This window comes from Solanum verrucosum, unplaced genomic scaffold, assembly GCF_900185275.1.
Source record: "Solanum verrucosum unplaced genomic scaffold, falcon-dt-bn FXZP01000049.1, whole genome shotgun sequence".
NCBI lineage: Eukaryota > Viridiplantae > Streptophyta > Magnoliopsida > Solanales > Solanaceae > Solanum > Solanum verrucosum.
The window spans coordinates 1,480,332-1,503,301 of record NW_026020221.1 but is presented as its reverse complement, the minus strand read 5'-3'; the positions used below and the strand labels follow the sequence as shown (position 1 = coordinate 1,503,301).

The following is a 22,970-nucleotide window of genomic DNA, read 5'->3' as shown; positions in this document are numbered from 1 at the left end:
AATATAATTTTAAACTCACCCATTACCCACCCATTTTTAACTAAACCCACCCCAATACAAAAAGAACCCAACTAATAAAAAAGAACCCTAAAACCTTCGTTCCCAAATTTACACTCCATTTCTCATGATCCTCATTCCAACTTGGCCTTTTCCTAAAAATCACGTATATTTTACATGTAAATTTTCATTCTCATTTATAGAAACTAGGATATTGGAACCTAGAGGACAAAATGATGCAATAATCAACCTGTTAATTGTAGTTTTGATGATCTGACAAACCCATGGACCTTGTAAAGGGACCTGGTACGACGAAAATATACACATAACTGTCAGGCTGGAAAAAGAACAATTGGTTGGTGCACAATCTCCAACAGTGGCAGAAGTGGCAGAAACCTCAGCTAATGCATTGGCTTCGAAGGTTGTGACTATCCTTCATAAAGATTATGTCCAATAGTCATTACTTTAGTTTTTGCAACTTGAAAACTCTCAAGAACTCTTGCAAAGGCTAACAAAAGTGAAGAATCATCCTCAAGAACAACAGAGACCTGATAGAGCTGCAAGCTTAGTTGTCTTAGGATTATTTCTTCTGCACGAACATTGTAAATCTGTTCCTAAATCTATAAAGGATTCAGATATTGTGTTTTGGTTGAAAAGTCTAAATCGGTTAAGGGTAACTAATTTAGTGGGCAGTATCCCTTTTGTTGCTTAGTCAAAGTCTAAGTCATCTAGAGTGGGTGGTTTAGTGGGCAACCTGTGTGTTGCTTAGTTGAATCCTAAGTTGTCTAGAGGTGATAGCTTAGTGGGCAGTGTGACATCTGCTTAGGCTCTTCAAGTAATAAAGTTATTACTTGGTTGTGAGACTAATAACATTTTCTCACGTTGATTGTAACTGTTGTTCGCTTTTGCTTAAGGAAGATTAGTGAAAACAGTTGAAAATCTTGTGTGACAGGTCGTGGTTTTACTCCCTTGAGCAAAGAGGTTTTCACATAAACTGCTTGTGTTGTGTTCTTATTATTATTTACTCTTCATTATTATTCTTGTTGAGTCAAGAGAGCTGGTCCATTGACTGAGAGTGGGCGCATGCATTCTATCAATTGGTATCAGAGCGGGTACTCTCTAGCTCGTTAACACCAAGAGAGATATTTCTGCAAAAGAATGGTTGCTCCACTGAACCTCGAAGAAGGATAATCTTGAACACAACCTCCTCGTTTTAATGGTCAGTTTTACTGTTGGTGGAAAACAAGGATGCACGACTATCTTATGGCTGAGGACAACGAGTTATGGGACATAGTGCTGGATGGACCTTTCATTCCAACCATGAAAGTGAAAGATGGTGAAATCACGAAAGTTGTTCCAAAGACTCGCCAACAGTACAATGAGGCAAACAAAAAGAAGATCGAAAAAAGCTATAAGGCTAAAAAGTTGCTAGTATGTGGTATTGGTGCTGAAGAGTACAATCGCATTTCTGTGTGTGAGTCTGCAAAGAAAATTTGGGACTGTCTAAGGATGGCTCATGAGGGAACATAACAGGTGAAGGAATCGAAGGTGGACATGCTGACCACTCAATATGAAAACTTCACCATGAAGGAAGGAGAGACCATTCATGAAATGCATACTAAACTTTCTTCCATAACCAATGAGCTACGAAGTCTGGGTGAGCTTATCAGCACTAGTAAGCAAGTTAGGTAGGTTCTTCGAATACTTCCTAAGTCCTGGGCAAGCAAAGTAGATGCTATCACAGAAGCCAAGGATTTAAAGGTTTTGACAATGAATGCTCTCATTAGAAACCTCAAGACCCATGAAATGAATATAAATCAGGACATTTCAAAGAAGGAAGTTAAGAAAGACAAGTCCCTAGTTCTCAAAATCACACCAGGTGAAACTTCAAGTGAAGAGGATGGCATGGCCTATCTGACCAAGAGATTTCAGAAAGTTGTAAGAAAGTACAGAGGGTTTAGAAAATGAGGGAATCCTCGTAGGGCTGCATCTGCAAGTGACCTCTGTCACAAGTGTGGAAAGACATGTCATTTCATAAGAGATTGCTCAATGCTTAAAGTAGAAAACAAAGAGTATCAAAGACCTGGAGGTGAAAAAGATTAGAGGAGGGACCTGGTACCTGAGAAGAATGCAAGAAAAGTTGCAGCAGACTATGTTGTGAAGAAAGCTCTTGCTGCTTGGGGGACTCCTCAAGTGAGTCAGGAGAGTCAGAATGCCCTGATGACGCATCAATGCTGGCGGTTCAAGATGATGCTAACGTGTTTGATGGGTTGTTTGCCCTCATGGAAAAATCAGATGATGAGGACGATGAAGATAAGGTAACTCTTCTCGACATTAAACAAAACTTGAACTCTTATTCTGTTAGAAGGTTGAGAAATCTAGCAAATGTTTTGATTGAGTCTATCATAGAGTTAATTATTGAAATGGACTCTATGATCATTAGCCTAGATCTTCTTGGTGAAGAGAAGACAGTAACAGTTGTTCACATATCGCTCATTGAGGAACATTTGACAGTTCTGAAGCTGAAAATCTATAACTTAAAAATCAATTGAGCATAATGATTGAGAAATCTGGGAAAAGAAAAGGAAAGGCCACTAGTTTGCAAGCAGAGCTAGAAGCAAATCTGAATACGGCTGAGACCAGACTTTCTCTAGCCTTGGAAAGAAATGATCAGATTGAGAGGGACCTAGTCCGTCTTAAAGAAGAACTTCAAACTTCTCTAAAATGGACCAGTTCTACCAAACTACTTTCTAACATCACAAGTCAAAACAACTACAACAGAAAGGGATTAGGTAGTTTGAACATTAATCCTCCTTACAATCCTCATAGTAAATATGTATCTGTTTCTAACAATTTACTGTGTCTTCACTATGGTCGAAATGGCCATCTGAAATAGGATTGCCCAAGTTGGAAGGCTTCATAAGAAAAAATTTCAGTCTATTCTAGACAGAAAAAGGTTCAAAAAGGGGGATCTGCTCCCATGTCTAAGACCTGGAACAAGAAGAAAACCAATCTGCCTCATTGGGCAAGAAACATCCTTATTACTCCCCTATCACCCTTTTGGGAACTCAGATTAAAGTGGGTTCCCAAGTCTAACAAATGATCTCTGTTGCAGGTGGGTGAAGGAAGCAAAAGTCAGTGCTAGTTCATGGACAGTGGATGCTTAAAGCACATGACTGGAAACACCAAAAACTTTCTTTCACTCAAGGCGCTTCAAGGCGGAGGTGTCTCTTTTGGCGATGGTAAAAAGGGGTTTATCCTTAGAGTGGGCAGGGTTGGAAAATCTCTTGAAAGCTCCATTGAAAATGTGTATTATATGAGTGGGTTAAAGTATAGTCTTCTTAGTGTTTCTCAGATATGTGATAAGGGAAACGAAGTCAAGTTCACATCATAAAATTGCATCGTCACCAGCCTGTCTTCCAATAAGGTGATCTTAACGGCCAGAAGACAGAAAAACATGTATGTGGCAGCACTGGAAACAGTTCATGGAGATGATCAGACATGCCTGGGTGCTCAAAGTGCAAATGCCAACTTATGGCATAGGAGGCTAAGTCATGTGAGCTCGTCTTTACTGAACAAGCTGGTTTCTAGGGACCTGGTCCATGCTTTGCCAAAATTAAAGTTCAGCCATAACACAGTGTGTGATGCATGTGTCAAAGGGAAGCAGACCAGATCCTCATTCAAACCAAAGAAACAAGTAAGCTCTTCAAGAGTTCTTGAATTGATGCACATAGATATGTGTGGGCCTGTGAAAATACAAAGTCGAAATGGAAAGAAGTATATTCTGGTGATAGTGGATGACTACTCAAGGTTCACGTGGACTATGTTTCTCAAATCAGAGTCAGAGACAGCTAATGTGCTGATAATTTTCTTCAAAATGATCCAAAGCAAGCTAAATTGCTTGATTACAGGGATCAGGTCTGACCATGGAACGGAATTCAAAAAATGTTAAGCTTGATGTTTTCTGTGTAGAAAATAGTATTAATCATAACTTCTCAGCTTCCAAAACTCCTCAGCAAAATGGTGTGGTGGAAAGAAAGAACAGAACTCTGGTTGATATTGCCAGAACCATGCTCATCGAGTCAAATCTGCCTCAAAACTTCTGGGCTGAAGCAATCAACACTGCGTGTTATGTGACTAACAGGTGTTTGATCAGGTCTCTCTTGAACAAAACACCATATGAGTTACTGAACAACAAGAAGCCCAAGCTCAGTTATCTAAGAACCTTTGGTTGCAAATGTTTTTTGTTGAACAATGGCAAGGATTATCTAGGAAAGTTTGATCCCAGAAGTGATGAAGGTGTGTTTGTGGGGTACTCATCCTCAACCAAAGCTTACAGGGTTTTCAACAAAAGAACATTATGTATTGAGAAAAGTGTTCATATGGTCTTCGATGAAAATGGTGATTTGAAAAGCTTGGAGATGAAGGACAATGATGATCTTAATGAGCTATTCAAAATCCAGAATAATGAAGTTATCTTGCCTGAAGCTGAAGGAAATCAAGATTTCAATAGCACTGATCTTGGTCCATCTGAAAAGATAAATGAAGATGTCCAGCCTACTGAGGGACCTAGTCCGCCTCATGTTGTAGGTCAAGAAGAAACTCATTCTCCTGAGAATGAAGAAGAAGTAGAAGAAGAAGAAGAATAAGAAGAGAAGAAAAGAAGAAGAAGAAGAAGAAGAACAGACGAATCAGTCCCAACCTTTGGTATCTAAACCTGGATGGAAGCACAGTTCATCTCAGCCCCTTGAGAATCTCATTTCCCCATTAAACTCTGGAACTCAAACCAGGTCCAAATCAAGAAATCTGGTTGCATTCTCAACGTTCATCTCTTCTATTGAGCCTATGAATGTGAAAGAAGCCCTGAAAGATGCTGACGGGGTCAATTCAATGTAAGAAGAGCTACATCAGTTTGAGCGGAGTAATTTGTGGTACCTGGTCCCAAACCCGCTGACAGAACTATCATAGGGACCAGGTGGGTTTTCAGAAACAAGCTTGATGAAGGGGGTTTCATAATAAGAAACAAATCTAGACTGGTTGTTGAAGGGTACAATAAAGAGGAAAGGATCGACTATGATGAAACATTTGCCCATGTTGCTCGGATGGAGGCCATCAGAATTCTTATAGCTTTTGTAGCCTTCATGGGATTCAAGCTCTTCCAAATGGACGTCAAAAGTGCCTTTTTTAATAGGGTCCTGAAGGAGGAGGTGTATGTGAAACAGCACATGGATTTGAGAATGCCGACTTACCAAATCATGTGTTCAAACTGAACAAGGCCTTATATGGATTGAAACAATCCCCTAGAGCTTGGTATGAAAGGTTGTCCAAATTCCTACTGAAGAATGGTTTTAAAAGGGGGAAGATATACAACACCTTGTTTCTTATGAAGATGGATTATTGGATCACTGTTATATCTAACATTTAGTAGACCTGACATTGTCTTCAGTGTAGGAATGTGTGCACGATTCCAAGCATGTCTCAGGGAATCACATCTTAAGGCAGCCAAGTGGATTCTGATGTATCTAAAGAAAACAAGGGACCTGGTCTTCTTTTATCCAGCTGGTGACTCCCTTGAACTGGTAGGGTATGCAAATGCTGATTTTGCAGGATATTAGGTTGACAGGAAGAGTACCGCTTGAATGGCACACTTTCTTGGATCCTCACTTATCTTATGGGGTACCAAGAAATAGAATTCAGTAGCTCTTTCAACAGCTGAGGCAGAATATATAGCTGATGCATCTTGATGTGCTCCACTTCTATGAATCAAGCAACAACTTGAAAATTTTGGAGTTCATATCCATACTATTCCTCTCATGTGTGACAATACTAGTGCAATCAACATGGGAAAGAATCCAGTTCAGCACAAAAGAACAAAGCACATTGATGTCAGATATCACTTCTTGAGAGACAATGTTGAAAAAGGAAATATCAACATGCAGTATTGCAGGACAAAAGATCAAATTGCAGATATTTTTACCAAAGCTCTTAGCAAGGATCAATTTGAGAGTAACAGGTTAAAGTCGGGAATGATGAATATGCACTGATCTAATCCTATCCAAAGGCAGCCAATCCTTGTTTTGGCTATGATCTGGAGGGTAGGTATCCTCATTACTAGTAATGTATTGTTTAAGTGAGATCAATTATGTACCTATTGCAGTATACACTCATGGAAAAATCACAAAAGCAAAGAATGGTCAGAACCATTCAGGAATCAAATCTCATCTGCAGTTGAGGACCTGGTCCTTCTCAAGGTTAGCATCCTGTACATTTTGCTTAAACTGATTGAATGAGAACCGTTGAGATCTTCACGTGTCAATCATCGGTCCTTCTGACCATTGTCCTATCGCTTTAAGTTCAAGCGACACGTCTACTCAGGGACATGACACATCGTTTCAAGTTCTTTTTATAAGACTTTTCTTCACTCTATCTCTCCTCATTTCAAATCCCCTTCTCTCTAAAAAGCCTTCCGCCAAAAAACCCTTATTTCTCCTTCTCTTTCGCTTTTTCTCTGTTACTCTTCATCTCTCTCTCAAAAGAAATGTCTTAATCTCCATCTTCTTCAAAGAAAATGCTAGACTCACTGAATGAAATAGACCCAATGACATTCTACACATCTTTCGATGCTCTGTCTCCTTCCAAAATGTCGACCATCTCTTTGGTCAACATTGATGAAACCAGTCCTACTAACCCCTATTCTCCCTTGGATCTCAATAACCCAACACCCGAACATGGTCACTATTCTGCTATGTTGTCAGACCACTTATTTGAAGGAGACTTTCCCGAGAATAAATCGTCTAAGTCAAATATTCTTGCAGCCAATGAAAGCTTAGCCAATGAAAGCTTAGGAGGGTTACTAAGTGAAGAAGGAGGACAATTTGTGGACGACTTGCTTGGGGGCTCTCAACCAGTGTAATTCCTGACTTTGGTGTGTACCCTTTGTCCTATTCTATTGACACAGATAAGGATAATCGCCCCATCCGATGGATTGTTCAAACGAAAATGGTCCCTATATCCACAAAAGGAAAGGAGAAGGTCTCAGAGGAGACACCTAAAAGAAGGCATTTTACTAGATCTGATTCAAAGAAACTGATGGGTGATGCTATGAAATCTAGTATAACAACGACTGCAGAAAGGCGCAAGAAAAGAAAATCGGGTAATGTACTCTTTAAGATACCTGATATTTATGTGGTGGATGTCTCGATTGAAGATTCTTAACATGAATGAGTGGGAAAAAGTTCTGAAGCGAAGATGGAGAAACAAGTAAAGAGGTCGGGTAAGGAAAGTCTAAAGCATCTGTGACAAAAAGGTTTGTGTCCAAAAAGGGGAAGAACAAGAGGAAGAGAGAAATCTCTCTTGTCATCAAACCAGCATCTGGAATGGGACTTGGTCCCATGGGAAGTGAGGATGACCCCGGAGAAAGCACACAGTCAATTGTCAACAACCTACGTCTCCAGAAGGTTTTAGGAGGTCGAGTGTTTGACCCGGACATCATCACCAAGCATGGGATGAATTCTCTGTATGATCTTGTGGAAATCCAATCGTGGACTCACTTAGTACAAACCAAATCACCCGTTTTACATGAGGAAGAGGTACGCGACTTTTACTATAACATTGAGTTTGAGGAGGATGGTAGCAAAAACACTAGGGTAGGGGACAAAAGTTTGCATATGACTAAGGAACTGTTGGGGCAAGTACTGGGGGTACCGAGAGAAGGGATCAAGTCCGTCGTTGGAAAAACTTGCACTGTGGAGTTTGTCAAATAATGCTCTAAAATCCCTAACACACGACGTGCTGGGATTCAAAAGAAACTCATGAAAGGTGAGTACCAGCTATCTTTGAGTTTGTCAACAAGGTACTTCTTCCCCGAACAGAAAAACGCATTGTTGCTTCTGCATCTGATCTGTTCATCATGAAGTCATTGTGCAAATTTGATCCCATTGATCTTCCAGCCCTCATGCTAGAGCACATGTACAAAACTGTGGTTGACCACAAGGGCAAACATGGCATGGGATATGGCTACTTTTTAACCAAGGTGTTTCATCATATGAACATACCAGTGGGAGCTGGTAAAATTGGAACTGCTAAACAATCATTCACTCTAAGTACGCTGGTGGAATGTGAGTGTATAGAAGGAAAGGGAAATCCATTGAGCAAGGTATCTCAGTTGGTTATGGAACAAGACTAGTTGAAGCATGAACTGGAAAATATGATCGTGCAAGTGAACAACAAAGATGCTGAAATTGCCTTACTAAAGGTTGAACTGCTCAAAGCTCAAACTGAGGGACCTGGTACTGAAGAGGTTAAGGAACTGAAGAAGCAGAATAAGGAGCTCCTTGTTAAAATTAGTGCTCTCCAAGAGAAAATGATAAAGGATAATGATGCAACAAATTCCAAGTTCACTCTTGTTATCAACTCCCTCTCCCATCAGCCTCCCTCTTCGTAGTCCTCTTTGTTCCTTCCTGTGTCATTTCTTTTTATGTGGACAATGTCTGAGGTTCTCAATTTCAGTTTAAACTAAATGTATTAAATGTTGACTTGTGTGCAATGAAATTGATTCCTATTTTGTTGTGACTAATTTCTATTGTTTCCTGTTTTTATAACCCTGTTGGTGTTGCCCTTGGCTGTGATCTTGCTTAACAATCTTACTTGTTTTGTTGGTTTACTGCACTTCTTTTTTTATGATGCCAAAATGGGGAATCATTGGGTGCTTAGGCTGGTAGAAAGTCTGGTTGACAGGGGGAAGAACTTGCAGGGAATATGAGGGAATATGATGCTTAGGCTGGTAGAAAGTCTGGCTGACAGGGGGAAGAACTTACAGGGAATAAGGCTAGTAGAAAGTTGTTGGTAGGGGGAAGAATGTGCAGGCACCATGTGTATAATTTGTCGTCATCAAAAAGGGAGAAAATGTTAGTTGTAGTTTTGATGATCTGACAAACCCAGGGACCTGATACGCCAAAAATATACACATAACTGCCACGCTGGAAAAAGTACAATTGGTTGGTACACAGTCTCCAACAGTGGCAGAAACCTCAGCCAATGCATTGGCTTCGAAGGTTGTAACTATCCTTCATAAAGATTATATCCAATAGTCATAACTTTAGTTTTTGCAACTTGAAAACTCTCAAGAACTCTTGCAAAGGCTAACAAAAGTGAAGAATCATTCTCAAGAACAACAGGGACCTGATAGAGCTGCAAGCTTAGTTGTCTTAGGATTATTTCTTCTGCACGAACATTGTAAATTTGTTCCTAAATCTATAAAGGATTCAGCTATTGTGTTTTGGTTGAAAAGTCTAAATCGGTTAAGGGTAACTGATTTAATGGGCATCATCCATTTTGTTGCGTAGTCAAAGTCTAAGTCATCTAGAGTGGATGGTTTAGTGGGCAACTTGTGTGTTGTTTAGTTGAATCCTAAGTTATCTAGAGGTGATAGCTTAGTGGGCAGTGTGACATCTGTTTAGGCTCTTCAAGTAATAGAGTTATTACTTAGTTGTGAGACTAATAACTTTTTCTCACGTTGATTGTAACTGTTGTTTCCTTTTGCTTAAGGAAGATTAGTGAAAACAGTTGAAAATCCTGTGTGACGGGTTGTGATTTTACTCCTTTGAGCAAAGAGGTTTCCACGTAAACTGCTTGTGTTGTGTTCTTATTATTATTTACTCTTCATTATTATTCTTGCTGAGTCAAGGGACCTGATCCATTGACTGAGAGTGAACGCATGCATTCTATCACAACCCTTCTTCCATGTTCCCGTTTTGCATTTCTGTTCATACCCAAGGACTTTTGGGACCTCATGGTTAAGCTCTAGAAGATGTAATTGATGCTTACTAGATCAATTGTGTTGTCTTTTTCTGCAGTTAAATTGTCCCTTATAAAAATATCAATTTCATAGTCTGAATTTGCTATAGCTAAATGTCCTACAGTTGGATGGACATGCATGTTAGCCACATTATGTAACACTGCACCACCTGTGAAATGCCGTGAGATAATTAAAATTGAATTCTTATGTTAGTTACTTATTTTTCCACTCTTTATATTGTTTTCCATTTTTTCTTGTTCGGCAGCCATGGGAGTAAAACAAAGGCATTTATGCAACCTGTACTCTTGGTGTTTAAACACGAGAATAGATCATTACTCCTCTTGTCCCATAATATGTATCACTTTTCACTTCTCGGTAGTCAATTTGGCTAAACTTTGAAGCTATATTGATTAGATTAAATCAATATTTTAGAATTAAAATTTAAATATCCCAAAACAATACGAAAATTTGAGAACGAAGGTTTTAGGGTTCTTTTTATTAGTTGGGTTCTTTTTGTATTGGGGCGGGTGGGTTTAATAAGTATTGGGGCGGGTTTAGTTAAAAATGGGTGGGTTTAAATTATATTAAATAATTAAATTGCAACCAATGGTTGAGCGCCACGTAATTAAAAAGATTATTTAATTATTTTAAACGGTGTTCCGTTAATGAAGTGGCTAAAATTGGACCCAAAGGTGGATGGGGAGGATTTATGTGGGCCAATAGGTGGATGGGGAGGGTATTTGGGAGCCAATAGGTGGATGAGGGATAGTTGTGTACCATTTTCAATACTTCAAGGGTATTTTAAGCCCTTTTCCATTCATTCAATAAAATAGGAAAGAGATTTCGATTTGTTTTAATTAAAACTTAGGTAAGAGGTTGTACAAATGACATAATTGAGAGGGATAGCGGCATGTGCATTGTGATTCAATTTGTGATCTTTTGACTCCTTGATGAGCTTTTACACAAAAGACTTTTTCTTTATTGTTTTCACCCACAAAACTGTTTTACACCATCGTGTAAGCGACATTTCGATGAATACAGATATTTGTCATCATTCTCCAACATCTAATGTAAAGCTAGACAAATTACATTGAGACAAATTCTTTTTTTAAAATAAATAAATAAATGAATGAAAAGCGGTAAAGAGAATAAAGTAGAAAAGAGATGGAAAAAGAAAGGGTGCATGTCTTGACCTTGATGATAAAGAGAGAGTAAAAATCAAGATTTTGAAAGAGTTGAGTGGGAGAAAAGTATATGAGGCTTCAACTCATCATCGTCTAATTTTATTAATAATATATGTACATAAATAATGAGAATAAAAAAATCGTTTCAATTTATATAACATAATTTGATCAAACGCATAATTGTTTTTTTAAAAATAAGATGATAAAATTAACTTGTAATTCTAATTTCTAAATATAGTATAATATTCGTGTTTTCAGAGAATTTATGAAATTTATAATTCTAAACTTGTCATAATAATTTGACTAAAAATTATCATTAAGGATAACATGACATTTTAGATTAAAATGTTTTTAAATCTAGGAAGATATTATTCTTTTTTTAAATCAAACAAATATGTTGAAGAACAATTCAAAGTTGTACAAACCAATTTGTTTAGAATTTGGTATTTGTTAGTTTATTCTAATTCATGTCTAAATAAAATTTATAGCTAAAATTATATTGAAATATATTTTCCAACGTCAAGAAGTGGATTTCATAATAAAATAAATTAGGGCGTTACTAGTTATTTTCTATAAAACAGAGAGAAATATAGAAATCATTCTAATTTATTATTTTCTGAATAAATTGATTTCCTTCATATAGTATTTCAATCGTTCAAATACTAGTAAGGAGATTTACGAAATTCTTAAAGACGAAAACAAATTTACATCAATCACGATTCATGTCATCAATTTTCCAGCACATGAAAATAGGGAGGGATCTCGTGGAGTAATTAGGATTACTAATTAGTTATGAAGAAAATGTGTAGGCGACTCTTTATCGTGGGACCAAAAACAAAGACAAATTATTTGGTGATACCAATTCGAGAACTCTCTTTCACATTTCTAGCTACTTTTTATTTTATTTTTTGGGGTGGTGGCTTCTCTCTTTCCTTCTTTTTCGTCACATCCATTTTCAATAATTAAAGTTAATTAATTATCTTTAGTCTTGGTTTTGAAGATTAGATTAGCAATACCAACTAAAACTTTCTTCCCATCCCTTTTGTCTTGTCAAAGAGAAATTTTTCCAACCCCATGCTTCATTTATTTAATTTGTTGTTATCTTCAACGGTTCTTTCTTGGTTTAAGCTATGGAAAAGACAATTGGGGGTTGGGGTTGGCAAATGATTCATGAATGAAATGGATTAGTGTATGATTTTTTTTGTGTGTGTGTTCTTTTCTTTTGTTATTATTTGAGTAGTAAAATAGAAACTCATTTATCAATATATAGGAGAGCTTTAATTATTAGGATTTATGGTAAAAATTTGACGAGTATTTTATTTGGACACTGTTATTTAATATGTGTTTATTTATCAAGAAAATTTCAAGATACATATGACTTAAGTTAAATTATTTGTGCATTCAAATAATTGAACTTTTGTCATATGTACATGAACTTCAGGCAAAAAATTGGATAAAGTTTAGATAAAATGATTGAATTAATAACATATGACTGAAATTTGGGGGAAAAGTGACTGAAATTCAAGCTTATATTTAAAAGTACTGACAAAAATGAATTAGCTTCAATCATACATGCTTGAACTTCAATCATACATGCTTGAACTTCATATTTGAAATCATTTTTAAATGAATAAACTGTTAGTAATTTATACGCACGCTAGATAAGACTTATATAGTTGTCCCTAAATGAAGTATTTGTGCACTTTGGCTTATATTATGATGTTATTCTTTACTTTCTTCTCATCAATTATAACAACGTAAAATATGTGGCATGATTGGGACGTTATTATGGAGTTTTCCAACTAATTATAACCTGTGTCACACGTCTTTGTGAAATAGGGAAGTGGCTCCAAATGACAAAATACAAGATACAAAAAAAATGAAAAAAACAGAAACAAAATAGGGGGTTCAAAATAAACAAATAATAAATTTCTCACCTAATAAAACATATTATATGACCAAAATGTCACAATTCAAATGAATAGACATGAGTTGATCTAGTGTAAAAATGTACACGTACTAATATAATGAATGTATATACCAATTCAAAAAAGTACATAACGTGTATTCACAAATATTGTTATCATTTATCATTAAATTACTATTAATAAATAAATAATATGATTCAGCAGAAAAATTTAGTGCGATCACCTCAAGACAACGGCTGCTCAATTATATTTCCTTCTTCTCCCGTAAAATATATGGGGAAAAAACAAACAACGTAACCTCGAAGAAAACGAGATTTTTATCATGGTTAACATTAAGCGTAAACAATTTACTCCCTCGCAACATTTTACTTGCCTCATAGTGATATGATAATTTATTTTTAAAAAGTACTTATTAGGAATTTGTTTTATTGAATTAATTTTATTATTTTATCTAACTATTTAGTGATAACATAAGGATATAGCTATGAAAGAAAATAATAAATTTATCTTAATTCACTAAAATGTGCAAAAAAATAATAACAATCTATTTTTTTTTAATATAAAAGCAAAGTAAAATAAAAATGTTGAGGGAGGGTATGTATTAATTTGATATGTATTAATATTGGAGAAATACATATTTTGTTTTCCATTTAATTTAAAGGGAGAGGATATTTTCTCCGGGGCTATAAAACTTAATAATCTTGAAATGTTCAATTCATATTATGGAAAAAATTATTTAGTATAAATTATGGGATAAATACTTTAATAATTATCTAATACCTCAAATTAAGTGCGGGATAAAAAAAATGTTTCATCTTTATTTTAAGATTATTATACATTATATATCTCATATTAAATATTAAATATTCTCTCTGTTCAGTTTATGACTTACTTTCCCTTATAGTCAGTCTAAAAAAAATGACGCATTTCTATCTTTTAGTCGATCTCAAAGAGAATGACACATTTTATATTAAGTAACAATTTAACTTTAAAATATCAATTTTATCCTTAATGAAATAATTTATAATCACACAAATTTCTAGTATCATTCATTTAGAGCACAAGTGTTAAAAGTCTTGTTTTCTTTCTTTAACTCTGTGTTGAGTCAAACTACCTCACATAAAATGCAGATAGAGTTCAAAATATAAAAGTAAAAATACACTGATAAAATAGTACTCCTCTGTTCCTATTTATATGTCATCATTTTTTATTTCACGTACATTAAAAAATTAAGTAAGTTTACTATTTAAGTCCATTTGCTTTATAAAAAGAAGATATACCCTTATATAATATTTTTTAAGTTAACTTTTCAATCAATGAATATGAATTAATTTATTTTGATTAATTGATTTGACTAATGAATATTAATTATTCACTTAGTTTTTCTATGTTAGTCAAATGTATATTTTCAAAGTTAACAACTAATGAGTAAAATATGAAGAATATTATAATTTATGCATTAATTTTATAAAATAACAAATATTACGGATCAACTATTTATAATAAGAATGACATATAAAGAGGACCGGAGAAAATATACGGGAAGAAAGGTTTGACCCAACACAAACATCGAGAGAAGGTGAATCCTATTCAACCAACAACCACGCAATTAGGTCGGAAGTATGCCCATCTCATCTTCTGATGATGAATACTTCTAGTACTTGAATCTTGAAGACCCCAAAAAAAATAATCTTGAAGACCAAGTAAATAAGAGAAAATGACATAAATAGTCATTTAACTATAGGAGTAGGTCTAAAATGGTTCCTTAACTATACACTTAACGGATTTAGTTCTTTAACTATTTAAAAATTTATCAGATTTGGTTCCTTAACTATACACTTATCGGTTTTAGTCCCTTAACTATAAACTTACCAATTTTAGTCCTTTAAGAATTCAAAAACTTATCAAGTTTGATATTTATCCATTTTTTAATACAAATAGCTTACGCTTATATTAATGAAAATCTTCGTGAAATAAAATCTTTAACCTATTTTTTAAGTTGTTTCTCTATCCCAGCCTTTTTCCTTCAAACCACTCTTATGAAAAGAACAATAACGTCAACGATTCAAAATAAAATTAATGAGGAAAGAAGATATAAGTCCTAATTTTATTCAATGGAGGATAAAATTAAGCATATAATTATTGTTAATGACTTAAATTCGCACTTGAATATGCTAATCAGTGCGGATTTTATTTAATTTACTCAAATTTCTTTACGTAAAATAAAATGAATAGAAAAATAAAATTGATCTATTTAAAAAAAATTGCAAATCTACTTTTTGATAAATTTAAATTTCTGAAAAATTAAACAAATTCCGTTCAATGAAGTCGTTGGAGTACAAACTTTGGATTTAACGGGTAATAAATTATTATTTTTTTATAATAAAGTTTAGCATATTCAAGTCCTTAGTAGCAATAATATGCTTCATTTTATCCTCAGTTCAATAAGCTTATGACTTATATTTTCTTTCCTCGTGAATTTTATTTTAAATCGTTGAGGTTAAGGTTCTTCGCATAAGGTTAATTTGAAGAAAAAATAGCAGAGAGAGAGAAACAACAGAAAAAATTGCTAAAGGATTTAATTTCTCGAGGCATGGATTCCGTTAATATAAACCTAAGTTATTTGTATTAAAAATGGACAAAGACCAAACCTGATAAGTTTTTGAATACTTAAAGGACTAAATTCGGTAAGTTTATAGTTAAGAGACTAAAACCGCTAAGTGTATAGTTAAGGAACCAAAGCTGATAAGTTTTTGAATAGTTAAAGAACTAAATCCGTTAAGTATATAGTTAAGGGACTATTTTAGACATACTCCTATAGTTAAGAGACTATTTATGTCATTTTCTCAAGTAAATAACATAAGTTTCCCTAGAGCAAATTGTAATTTATGCATTATTTTATAAATTAACAACTTCTAGTACTTGAATCTTGAATTTTGCATAGTGAGGGATTCATTTTTAAGTTGACGCTTCAAATAAAAAGAGAATACATTTTCAAGGGTTTGGTAATAAATATTTGCTTCAATAGAAGAATGAGAACAATGAGGTGTAAAATAACTCTCTCAAAAAAAAAATCAACAAAATAGTCTTGATTTATTGTTGTATTTTATAGGAATATATTTTTGTTTGTGAATTTGAAATTTCAAGATCTCATTAGCGCTCGAATAGCAAAATATCAAATATAAGAATCATAATATTTTATGGACCCACTTTGGCAAAATAACGACTAGAAACGAAAGAGGACATGGAGCAAAACTCTGTATGATGATGTTGAGACCTTGAAGCTGAGTTAAATAGGGTGCGGAAATAGTAGGAGGTAGAGTCTAATAAATATTTGTTGGAAGTTAAAAACTAAACTTTTGACAAATTTAAAGAACAAAATTGCTAAATGCTTTTTTAAGAAACTATTTTGATTCTATCCTCAAATATTGTGTTAAAAAATATTTTTTAAGCATGATGCCTCAACAGACATGTCCTCGACCTAATTGCTTCGAGCACAACTAAGACTCGGTGGTTCACAAAATCTATCCTCAAACATACGAGATCATTTTTGTCATTTTCTTGTATATATAGCGTGATTTCAAATTTAACTAATTAGGTTATTTATTTATTTTTTCTATTTTATTACTGATTTCATATATAAATATATGTAGTGTTTGAATCAAACATAATTGATGCTAGAACATCCACAAATGAATAAGCGTGATATGTTTAAACATATGTTTACATGAAATAAGATCTTGAGAATTATTATACGCGATAAATTTTATTACGATAAATATCATTATAATAAAATATCGATCAACAAGAATTTTATGATACTTTTTATGGTCAACTAATTGTTGCAAATGAAAGAGATTAAATAGAGCTAATTATTGTTATACAAGGCATAAATATGCATTTTAAAAAGATTATTAGGGCACACGTTATGATTTATTACGAACGGAAGAAAAAAAGAAAGAAAATGGTAACTCTTTTCATAGAACTTTCATCAACTAGAAATTGATATGAAATTATTCAAAATTCAGAGCTAGCAAAATATAACGACTTGCCGCATTGTAACAAACATTGATAAAATGAAATACTATTGTAATAATATCATATATGGTGCATAATTTAGATGTTTAACAAAACTCTTAAAAGAGGATTTCTTAATTAACTAATTAAATAAGAGGAGGCCAATGGGAACAATTATCTAAACAAACATTTCGTTGCACAAAACAAATTGAAGTTGTCAGACAACACCATCCTCGTTGTGTTGGATCCCTAAACACTTGCCAGGACTAAGATCATTGATATTCAATTTTTCAATTACTTCTTCACCTGCATTTAAATATAAAAAAAATATAATAAAAAACACAAAAATAATGTAAGAAAAAAGTAAACATACAAATATAAAGATTTATAAATAAAATAGATGTATTTGTAAAAAGTAGAAGGGAAATATGAAGTAAAATGAAGAATAAATATTTAGAATTATATACTAGGAAAAATCTTTTTGGCCAGAAAATTTGGCCAGAATGTATTTTATATATGTTATTTTATCTTTTTAATCATTTTTATCCTTTTAACTTTAATACATTTTAACTGAAAAATGGAAAAAGATCTGTTTATTTTAAAATAAAATAAATATTACAGTTTTTTTAATTTTCTAGTCATTTAGCACTTCCCTTTTTATATTTGCTAAACCTTTCAAAAATAAAAAAACTGACTTAAAAGTAGGTTTGACCAACTTTTAATCTAATCCAAACACATTTAAAATCTTTTCTCAAACTCTTTACAATTCTCTATTTATTATAATGGAAAATTATGCATAATAGTAAACATTTAGCCTATATTAGGTACTATAGCTACCGTTTAAGAAAATTGTAATTCGCGGCTACAGTTTCTCCAATTTTATTCCTCTGATTTGTATAAATTCAGAATTTGTATAATTCGATTCTTGATTGTATAAATTCAGAATTTTGTATATGCTTACCCTAGCTATTTGTATACTATTTATGAAAAAATCATAATAAATTACCCTGTTTGTATATTGGCAAGCGAAATATACAAACAAAGTTCTGAAAAATTCTTAAATGTATAAATATAAAAATTGTATATATACCTACCCTATTTGTATAATCGCAAGTGAAATATACAAACGGACATAAATATACAAACCGCAACCTCCATAGCAAACAAAATTATAGTTATGAGACGCAATTAGCGAAACTATAACTATAGCTTATAGAGCCTTATTATGTCTATTATATTTGCTAATTCTAAAATTTTGAAATTGTGTAGGTCTATATATAGTATAATAGTACTAGACAATTTTTTATACTAATGAATTCAAAGTTCCAAACTATCAAAATCCTTTGCTTCCATTAATTTTTATTTTTATTTTTACTTTTTTAGTTAATATTATTTACCTTTTTATTCTTTCAGTAGCAAATGAATCTCATTTATCATTTTTTTTAATCTAGAATTTTGACAAGAAATAAATACTTATTGCATTCACTTTTACTTGTCAAGTTTTGTTTTAGAGTCCAACTATAAAAACTTTGACCAATTTTAACCACTAGTACTTGAATCTTGAAGACCCCAAAAAAATAAAAATAAGAACTTGAAAACCAAGTAATAGTTTCCTTAGAGCAAATTTTGAGTTTTTCAATTCTATCAACCGGGAGCAGCTCTACCATAGGATTTAAGACAAGGATGCCTTATTGTTTGGACTTTAAGGAGTTAAACTAAACAAATATGTACTTTTTAAAATTTTTCACTCACGGTTTAGTATCTATATTGAAATTTGACTAAAATCTGATTTGCATATTCTAGGACTCATTTTTGAGGTGGCGCTCCAAATAAAAAGAAATTCATTTTCAACGGCTCGATAATAAATAATTGCTTCAATAGAAAAATGATAATAAGGAAGTGTAAAATAACTCTCAAAGAAAAATCTCGATAAAATAGTCTTGATTTATTATTTTATTTTATAGGAATATATTTTTTTGTTTTTGAATTTGAAATGTTTAACTTATGTATGTATCACTAAATGTTATACGAATAGATGAATCTCATCCATCAAATCTCAATGATAAGAAATAGGCAAAAGAAATCTATAATTAGTAATGGAGGTCATTAACTCGAATAGCATAGTTCCAAATATAAGAATCATAATATTTTATGGACCCCACTTTGGCAAATAACGACTAGAAACGAAAGAGGAAAATGGAACAAAACTTTGTATGATGATGTTGAGGGTGACATAGCCTTCACAACTAGATATCTATAGAGAGAGGCATCTTGCTTTAAGCCATGGATCCTCCGTCACACACATCGAAATTTATTACTAATGGAAGTGAAACCAATCCCCTTTCTCTATGTAAAGGGACAACTCCTCTTTTCGTTTTAAATAATGGTCCATATACCAATATAATTGTAGACAATTTATTTTATATACTTAACCTAAAATTGAAGGCTTGGTTCCTTTTTACGATTATTTTAGTAGGGGGAGAGGATTAGAAATAAACAAAGTTCCTTTTCATCAGAAGTCTCAAATTCAAATAAAAAAAATAATCTTTTTAAAATATAAAAAGTGCTTCCTTCTTGAGTGGGTCTTAATATGAATTCGAATTAATTGAGATCGTAGTAGAGGTAATAATGACCTCAATTGATTTTTTATTTTTTTTATTTTTTGCTATTTAAAACTAGAGAGGTGGCGAGGATGCATGGGCCATGCTCCATACACAACAATCCCTGCGGCAGCGCCTAACCTTCTCCACGCACAACAATGAACCGCACATCACCTTACAATACATAAACGTGTCTTCTAACTTGACTTCAACTGATATTTATGTCCGTATACAAGTAAATATTTAACTTGAATAAAGTTAAATTAATAGACACATGCATTCTATGTAACAATTCACATCTTGTGTGATGTATTTATGTCACGTTAGACATGTGTCTTTTTGTTCAATTTTACACAAATTTAAATATTTATTTGTATAGATCCAAAGTTAGAGATATAAATGTTGATTGATTATACCTATATCGTACCTACTTACTTAGAATTCTAATTTTTTTTTAATGTACAATTATAAGGATGTGTGTCCATTGTTATAAAACAATAGTACATGTAACTAATACTAGTACGGTAGTATATGGATGATACAAAAATACCATAAATATTGGGAGGAAAAGATGAAAAGCGTTTTACCTTGAAAAAAAGTGAAAGTAAAAAAGACAAGTGTAATATTAGGATTAGAAAAAGGAGGAGATTGATGAGAAACACGAGAGTCCCTCTTGCCGTGTTGAAAGAAAAGCCAAAAGAAACAAAGCCCACGCGAAAGAACAAGAGAAGAGCAAGGAAACAAGGAACCACAATAAGAGGGGCTCTCCCTCTCCCATTTGGACTCATTCGTTTTGATCGCATCTCCTTTTCTCTCCCATAAAAAGCATTTAGGTGAAGCAAAGGTAACTACTACTAAAACATAAAAAGTTTCTTAGTGTGGTGTAGCATGGTCATGTTGGTGTTCTTCATAATGGGTTAAGGTTGGCTTCTTCTTCTCCAACATAAAAGAAGAAAGAAAAAGATTCATTCTTCTCTCTCGAGAATCAAATAAAGTTTCTTTCTTGTCTTTGAATACTTGTCTTCACTTGTTGATATATTTCCATAGTTTGGGGCATCTTCTTCTCATTCATGCTGTTTATGTGTTTGCCTTAATTAGGCCTTCCCTTTCTCAACACTCTCTTTTACCAATCAAAATCCCTTCTATATATATATATATATATATACATATCTTTCTGTTTTGATCATTCTTCAATGGCTGTTCAAGCTCAATACCCATCTAACGCTCACCTCTTTAACAGGTACACATCTCCCTTCCCTCTCAAATTTATCTTCTTCTTTTTCTCATTACTAGTAACTTAATGAAGGTTTTTCATTGATTGCAGAGCTGTGCAAGAACGAAAGAACCCACTTGGCAACGATGATTATTCGTTGCAACCTCAACCTGGTGGAGGATCAATTCTTGATCACACACAAATGCTATTCAATCCAGGAGGTAAAAACAGAGGATGTATTATTAATTTTGACCGATCCGAACTATTCTTATTCTTATACTGCGATTGATTAATTGAATGGTTAGGAACAGAGGAGTAACCTTATTACTGTGTTTTTGGCTATGGCAGCTGGCTCTTATCATGCGTGTAAGAGAAGAAGAGAAGTTAGCACCACCACTGCAATGAATCCGTCAATGCAATCTCAGCCGCAGCTGATTGACCTCACTCAGCTTCATACAAATCCGCAGCAACCAAATGTTGTCTCCACCGGCCTCCGTTTAGCTTCCGGAGAACAGTTACAACAACAGCATCAGCAACACCAATTACATCAACAGTATCAGAAGCAGCAGCAGCAACAAAACCAACACTCTCTTTCTCCTCAATCTTCTCAATCATCAGCTTTCTATTCCATATTCACAGAAGACATGTCTACTATAATCAAACAACACCGCGATGAAATTGAACAATTCCTCCATGTTCAGGTATAAATGGTACCACAAATTTTAGGGCATTTTTTTTATTTGTATGCTGTATTACAATGAATAATAATTCTGTTTGGTATTAACAGAGAGAACAATTAAGACGGACATTAGAGGATAAAAGGCGAACACACTATCGTGCTCTGATTGAAACCGCCGAGGAATCAATGGCACGGCAGCTGAAGGAAAAGGAAGCCGAGGTTGGAAAAGCGGTTCGGCGCAACGCTGAGTTAGAGGCGCGTGCAGCGCAGCTGAGTGCAGAGGCGCAAGCCTGGCAGGCAAGGGCTAGAGCGGAGGAATTCACCGCAGCAACGCTACAGGCACAGCTGCAGCAGGCGATGATGAACGGCGGAGGGTGCAATGCGAACCTCCCGGACGGAGACATCGCCGGCGCCGGCGAAGCTGAGGATGCTGAATCGGCTTACATCGATCCGGATCGAGTCGTGGAGTCAACCGGGCCGAGTTGCAAGGCTTGCCGGAAGCGAGCTGCGTCGGTGGTGCTTTTGCCGTGCCGCCATTTGTGTGTGTGTACAGATTGTGACGCTGTGGTACAAGCATGTCCACTCTGTCTCTCCATTAGAAACTCGAGTGTTGAAGTCTTCCTGTGTTAGAAAAGCCCAATCTTTGGCCCATTTATTTGCAGCCCAGGCCCAAATATCATGAACTAAGAAAAAGATTTATTAACTATTGTATTCATGGTACTTTTAAGTAAAAAAAAATGAATATAAAAGAAAAGATAAAAAAAAAAAATTATATATCTCTTTATTCAAAAGCTTCTTCTTTTTCTTTTGGCTCCATAGTCAAAACACAAATCTTTATTATTTTTTGAATATTTTTTGGGGAGAGGTGAATGTGATGTACATTTCAAAATGGAGAGGCATTGTCCTTTTCTGTTCCTTCCTTTTTGTCCATTTATATGATTTGAATTCATTTTTAGACTGTTATGAAAAATTAGTAAACATAGAGTACTTTTGTGGGACAAAAAAAAGTGGAAGAAATGGTTTTCCAAATCTTTACAAACTTTTTTTTTTCAGTTTTATGACCTTTTAACCAGAGATAATCATTATTTTTATATATAAGATATCCAAAAAGATTACTTTTTCTATTTAAATTGTATAAGAGGACATGCAAGAACATCTTTATTTTTACACATTAAAGATCCGAAAAAATTACTAATTTTTATAATTCAAATTGTAAGAAGACATGCCAAAGATCTCATTTCCTCTACAACCATAAATCATAATGCTCCTACATTAACATTTTTTTCATCCTATTTTAATTCAATATGATCTATCATATGATTTTCCTGATATATAGAAAAAATATTCATGCATATATCGGAAAAATGAATTATTCACATCCTCTATTCTGTCCTCCTACAAATTGCAATACAACATGATCAAATATCCTGCATGTGAATTTATTGAGGATTTCGGAAGGATGGGTGCACTATTACGAAAATATGAATTTAAGATATAAATTTAATCGATTTGATCTTTATATTTTTAACATTGAACCGTTATATTTTCAAAATTAT

At 33.9% G+C, this 22,970-nt stretch overlaps 1 protein-coding gene across 2 annotated transcripts in view; it reads left to right on the top strand.

The window, feature by feature from the left end:
* The window catches only part of LOC125831618 (E3 ubiquitin-protein ligase BOI-like), a 236,953-nt gene extending 214,748 nt beyond the window's left edge, over positions 1-22,205 (top strand). Inside the window, exons 2-5 of one of the 2 annotated variants that reach the window (XM_049510787.1) lie at positions 20,703-20,762; positions 20,847-20,956; positions 21,084-21,436; positions 21,523-22,205. In XM_049510787.1, coding sequence (XP_049366744.1) covers positions 20,716-20,762; positions 20,847-20,956; positions 21,084-21,436; positions 21,523-22,044 — 1,032 coding nt within the window. In that variant the 5' untranslated portion in view covers positions 20,703-20,715 and the 3' untranslated portion in view covers positions 22,045-22,205. The remainder of the gene's footprint in view (positions 1-20,702; positions 20,763-20,846; positions 20,957-21,083; positions 21,437-21,522) is intronic. The other variant, XM_049510786.1, reaches the window with a different exon arrangement.
* Positions 22,206-22,970: the final 765 nt, after the last annotated feature.